This window comes from Labeo rohita, chromosome 8, assembly GCF_022985175.1.
Source record: "Labeo rohita strain BAU-BD-2019 chromosome 8, IGBB_LRoh.1.0, whole genome shotgun sequence".
Classification (NCBI taxonomy): domain Eukaryota; kingdom Metazoa; phylum Chordata; class Actinopteri; order Cypriniformes; family Cyprinidae; genus Labeo; species Labeo rohita.
In genome coordinates, this window is record NC_066876.1 from 32,180,722 (window position 1) to 32,186,721 (window position 6,000).

General features: G+C 34.4%; 1 protein-coding gene across 1 annotated transcript in view; it reads right to left on the minus strand.

The window, feature by feature from the left end:
• The window catches only part of dtx1 (deltex 1, E3 ubiquitin ligase), a 50,425-nt gene extending 46,451 nt beyond the window's left edge, over nt 1–3,974 (minus strand). The window contains exons 1-2 of the mRNA XM_051117279.1: nt 3,783–3,974; nt 167–917 (exon numbers count right to left, since the gene is read on the minus strand). Of these exons, the coding sequence (XP_050973236.1) occupies nt 167–422 (256 nt within the window). The 5' untranslated portion in view covers nt 423–917; nt 3,783–3,974. The remainder of the gene's footprint in view (nt 1–166; nt 918–3,782) is intronic.
• Between the last annotated feature and the right edge of the window lie 2,026 nt (nt 3,975–6,000).

The following is a 6,000-nucleotide window of genomic DNA, read 5'->3' on the forward strand; positions in this document are numbered from 1 at the left end:
TCCTCATTTAAGTTAAGTTTAAGATTTTCAAATACTTTTTTTGCTTCAGATCAAAGTTGGCAATGTTGCGATTTCCCTCATAACTGGTTGGATTGGTTCATGGCGTATAACACTTTAATGAAGACTTTTTTTAAATCCCTTTGAGAAAAATAATTCTGTGGCTCACCTGTGTCTTGTCTAAACTGATGCATGGACTGCAGGTCTATGACGTAGGGCGCGAGCTGCGCATCCACCTGCCCCAGTATGACGGTTCCTCGTGCATCTCCCTTCAGGACATTTTCGATGTGATGACAAACGGCGGCGCTGTACGGCCTCCAGCGGCCATGTTCGTTCAGCCATTCCCAAACCACCACCCTAGCCATGCTCTGAGACGAGTATCCGCCTCCTAGCGACACCAAAACCCCAGAGCCGGGTCTAGCCATTTCATTCAACTTCACACCAACAGCAAACAGAATGGATTTCGTCCCAATATAAACCGGGAAAAAGGTTCCAAGAGAATGTTCTTAATGAAAACACATTGTGAAGATTTAGAACTCTCGATTTTGCTTAAGAATGGGTGCACAAACTGCAGAAGTCAATCCACGTCCTGCAGCAAAACGAATTAGGCACTGCTCTGTTCACATGAGGGATTTGCCGCTGTAATTGAGTTTGCCCACATAAACGAGATTAGTCTCTAGTATTCCAGCTCTGGAAGTAATCATGCTCTCCAAAGTAACTCCTCCTCAAAAGAATAATCCAAAATAGATGATCTGAGATTATAGTCTGAGTATAGTCACTGCTAGTAATGCTCAGAAAATCCTGCAGACCTGAAGTCCAGTTTTCTGGTCTAGATCCAGTTGCAGGAGAACATGCTGCTCTTGGACAGGACTCCCAGTTTCTCCATCCACATAATGATGGTCTGCAATACTATTGCGTATCTAATGAAACAGACAGAAAAAGAGAGAGAAAATCAGCCCAAAAAATACTGAATTAAAGAATTTATTTGAAAGGCCCACTAAATATTTATGGAAGCCCGTTTCCGCCACTGAATAAAAAATACAAAATGTAACTGCGACTTTTTATCTCACAATTCTGACTTTTTTTCCTCACAATTGCGTGATATAAACTCACAATTCTGACTTTTTTTTCATAGAATTATGAGATAAACTCACAATTTCTAGTTATAAAGTCAGAATTGCGAGACATAAGCTAGCAATTTTGACAAATAAAGTCAGAATTGCAAGATATAAAGTCACGCAAAATCACGCAATTCTGAGGAACAAAAGTCAGAATTTTGACTTTATATCGTGTAAATGCAAGTCTATATCGCATAATTCTGACCGTATAACACGCAATTGCGAGTTTTCATTGCGAATTGTGAGACATAAACTAGCAAGTTTGAGAAATAAAGTCAGAATTGCGAGATATAAATGCACTATAAACTAGCAACTAGCAATTTTGAGAAATAAAGTCAGAATTGCTAGATACAAACTCACAATTCTCAGAATTGCGAGTTTATATCATGCAATTCTGAGAAAAAGTCAGAGTTGTGACTTTATAAAAGTTTATATCTCACAATTCTGACTTTATAACATGCAACTGCGAGATTATATCTCACAATTCCAAGAAAAAAGTCAGAATTGCGAGTTTGTACCACGCAATTTTAAGAAAAAAAGTCAGAATTGGTTTGAATTATAAACTCACAACTGCAAGTTATAAAGTCAGGATTGCGAGTTTAGATCTCTATTGCATTCTGACTTTTTTCTTGGAATTGTAAGATATAAACTCACAATTGCATGTTATAAAGTCAGAATTATGAGATATGCAATTGCGAGATGTAAAGTCACAATTCAGACTTTTTTTGTTGTGTGATATAAACTTACAATCAGAGAAAAAAAAAAAACGTCAGAATTGTGACTTTATATCTCACTTTATAACATGCAATTGTGAGTTTATATCTTACAATTCCAAGAAAAAAGTCAGAATTGCGAGATATAAACCAAATTCTGGTTTTATATCATGCAACTGGAATTTATATCACAGAATTCTGAGAAAAAAAGTCAGAATTGCGACTTTATATCTCGCAACTGCACGTTTATTTCTCATAATTGTGACATTATAGTATGCAAATGTGAGTTTATATCTCACAATTCCAAGAAGAAAAGTCAGAATTGCAAGACATAAACTAGCAATTTTGAGAAAGTCACAATTCTGACTTTTTTTCTCAGAATTGCGAGTTTATATCTCGCAACTGTAACTTTTTTTCAGAACTGTGAGTTTATATCAGGCAATTCTGAGAAAAAAGTCAGAATTGTGACTTTATATCTTACAATTCCAAGAAAAAAGTCAGAATTGCGAGTTTGTATCATGCAGCTCTAAGAAAAAAGTCAAAATTGTGAGATAGTCATAATTACACTGCAAAAAACTCAACTCAAAATAATTTGTTACCCCACTGACTTAAAATTTTTAGTTAAGTCAACTAAAATATTCCAGTTGTCACTTAAATTAACATTAAGAAAAATTTCAAGTTGACTAAACTAACAAATTTAAGTCAGCTGAGTAACAAATTATATTAAGTTAAAACAACTTTTCGAAAGAATTAATTATTATTATTATTATTATTATAATTATTCAGTGGCAGATAAATTCAGTGGGCTTCCATAAGTAAATAAATACATTTTATCTTGCAGTATTCTTTATCTTTTTTATCTTGCAGTAAAAACCACTTGCATTAAAATCTGTGATTACTTTCAAGCAAACATATTAAATTAATAGTTTTATTTTACATTTTATCCCAATCTAATTTATAATATTTTAAAAACAAATAAAAAATGTACGCATTGTGAAACAAGTCAAGAATTTTTAATTTTTAAATACACTTAGTTATAAGATCACATATTATTTTATTTTTGAGCCTAGCAGTTTTTCTTAAGCAGGAATTGTTGTCATTACAGTTTGACTTTTGCCATCAGTAGGTAATAGTGCGAATTGCATCTACTGATGCCACATGCAGAACCTGTAGCAAATCAGACATAAGCATGTGAACATGATAGACTGAAAACACACATATAGCCTACATACAGAGAGAGAGAGAGCGCGAGAGATCCCTCTTCTCCTGGTGCCCATGAGCACTTTAACAAACCCTAATTAAAATATCCTGTATCAGTGATCAATAACTGCAGATCTCTGATGATTTACAAGATAAACGCGTCATAAACCCCAAACAAACCCGTGCCGTTTTAAGCGCAACCCAAACCCAAACCCGAACCCGAACGAAACGGGTGCGATCGCCTGTGGCCTCAAATTTGGTTTATTACAACCCAGTTCTAGCCGAACATCTGTCTGAGGTCCGTTTAAACGGGAAGGCGTGTGGAAGAGCCGGTTCTGCTCATAAATCTGCTCTCGATTCATCTTCATTTACGAATAAATGATCTCATTCTTCTCCATATGGGCTCCAGATCCGCGTCTCCTCTAGTCTTGATCCGATCCGTCCATCAGAATCTCGTCAGTGCATCACACCGAATCAGACGGGACGATTTTCTCCAGTAAAGCGTTTCGCGCAGGTCTGGTCAAAGCCGAGGATTCATTACTAGACAGCCTATGAAATAATAAGGGAATATGCGCGCTTACGGATCTCTAGGAATAAACGGGACGCACATGAGCCATGATGAATTTATTTATCCAGGCTCGTCCTAAATACGACATCTCGAATGGATACGAATCCGTTTTCCGATTTAGTTTCAGGTAGAGCCTGTTTTAACCTCCGCAATGAATGCAGAAATGAAGAAAAATGAATCAGTCACCTGTGATGTGAAGCGTCTCCGCCGAACCGTGACGATGAAACAGAGGTCTGATCCAGAATAAAGGACGCGAAAATGAGAGACGTGTTTTTAGATCACATTCCCGACACCAAACGAGCAGAAGAGTCGGAATTCACCGTGTTCTGCTGTATATGAGCTCTATTGGCTGTTGCTCATGTTGTGCGCATCCTCCGCCGTGCGACTGTTGCTTGTGCGTGCGTGCGTGCTCGCGCGCGCGCGGCTCTATTTACCTCAGCATGGAAAGCAGCAGCATGAGAAAATCAGATTTTCCTTCCAGATGACCTCGTGCGTGGCTTCCACCACTCAGAAATCCCATAAAGAGAAGTGCATAGTAGTCATGTTGCTTATATGGAAATACAGGATATGTATAATAATGTATAATAAATGATAATACATCATAAAAATGATTTATAAAACATGATTAAAACATAAGCAATAATAGTAATTTTCATGCATTACAAGTAACGGGAGTTACGTAATCAGATTGCTTTTTAAAGTAACGGATTACTTTTAAATGTACATCTGAGTTACTTTTTAAAATAAGAAACACAACCCCGACAGGAAACGTCCTATATATTGCAGATGAGCAAACAATCTAAAAATACGTCTTGCAGATATGCAGACATCAAATAGACTACTCTGAGATGTACCTGTGCTATAAGGGAAGTTACTTTGTTTTCCCATTTATTCACTGACACCTCTCCTGTTCCGTGTTGAAAAAACTGGAAGTGAGATGCAGACCAGAAGCACTTCCTTCAGGCTTATTAATTTTACTTTTTGCGTGACTAGGCCTTTACAGTTGCCAAAAATATAAGCATTGGCTTTCTGTTACCATAAATAAATAAGCAAGCCCAGCCCAGGTGACAAAAAGTAACGCAAAAGTAACGCAAAGCATTACTTTCCACAAAACTGAGTAACGCAATTAGTTACTTTTTAATGCAGTAATGCAATATTTTAACGCATTTGTTTTGAAAGCAACTTTCCCCAACACTTGTTATAATAATTTTGTAAATATTACAGAAAGGTTTCATTTGTTAACATTAGTTGACTATGTGAAGAGTTCATTTGTAAAAACAGATAACTCCATTTTTAACAATTTTCAGAAATCATGTTTTTTCATTGTGCATTCTAATTAATCTCAATCAAACTGCAAGTTGGGTTATTTTGATTAAGTAAAAATAACTACAAAAAACAATATAAACATGATAACATAAAAAACAACCCAAGTTATTTGTTTTTGCAAATAAACTCTTCATATATAGTTAAAAATAAATATCTTGTGCATCTATTGCACTCAATATGTTAACTTCAACATTTATGAATGCATTTTTAACTAAAAAATAGTATCTGTTAACATTAGTGTGTACTAACATGAAGTTGCATTTTTATCAACAAACATTAACTAAAATTAATAAATGCTATAAACAACATTTAATAAATGAGACCTTATTGTAAAGTGTTCTTTTTTTATGATTTAACAACAATTATTATATTTTTAAGCAATATGACACTAGCAAGAATGTTGTTGACATACTAATAGATTCAGAACAACAACATGCTTGTTAGTGTCATATTGCATTATATAAGTTGTAATTAGTTAATGGTTAAGAAGATAACTTATGTTTTTGTCAAAAATGACTGGTTTGTTTAAAAATTTCTTCTACGCCTACGAAAATGTCGATGAAAATGTTGACGCATCAAGTTTTGTATGTCTGAACGGCGTTCTGGAACAGCATATGTAAGTGATTTTCCATTTTCCACTCCCTGGTAAGAGAAACAATGACATTTCTCTCTTCGCTTGAGTTCAGTATCGCTCACACACTCTGATCTGATATACTGTAAGCACAGATGAATGAAGAGATAACAACAAAGAAGCATCCTAGTGCTTTTATACTGTACCAATCTTCAAGAAGAACCTTCAAGGTCAATTTAAACACATAATGCTAATGGTTTGCCATTGAATATTTATATTACTGTAGTCTGCTATCAATTTTTTTTTTATTTAAATAAAAAAAAATAAATAAATAAATAAATAAATAAATAAATAAAAAGGAAGAAAAAAAAGAAAAATATTTTTAAATGTTTTAAGAAAAAAAATTAAAATAAGAATAAAATAGTTAATAAAGAAGAAACATTAAAATAAAAAACTGTATATTGCTTAAAACAATATGATAGTCTTAAAAATGTATATAAATTTAAT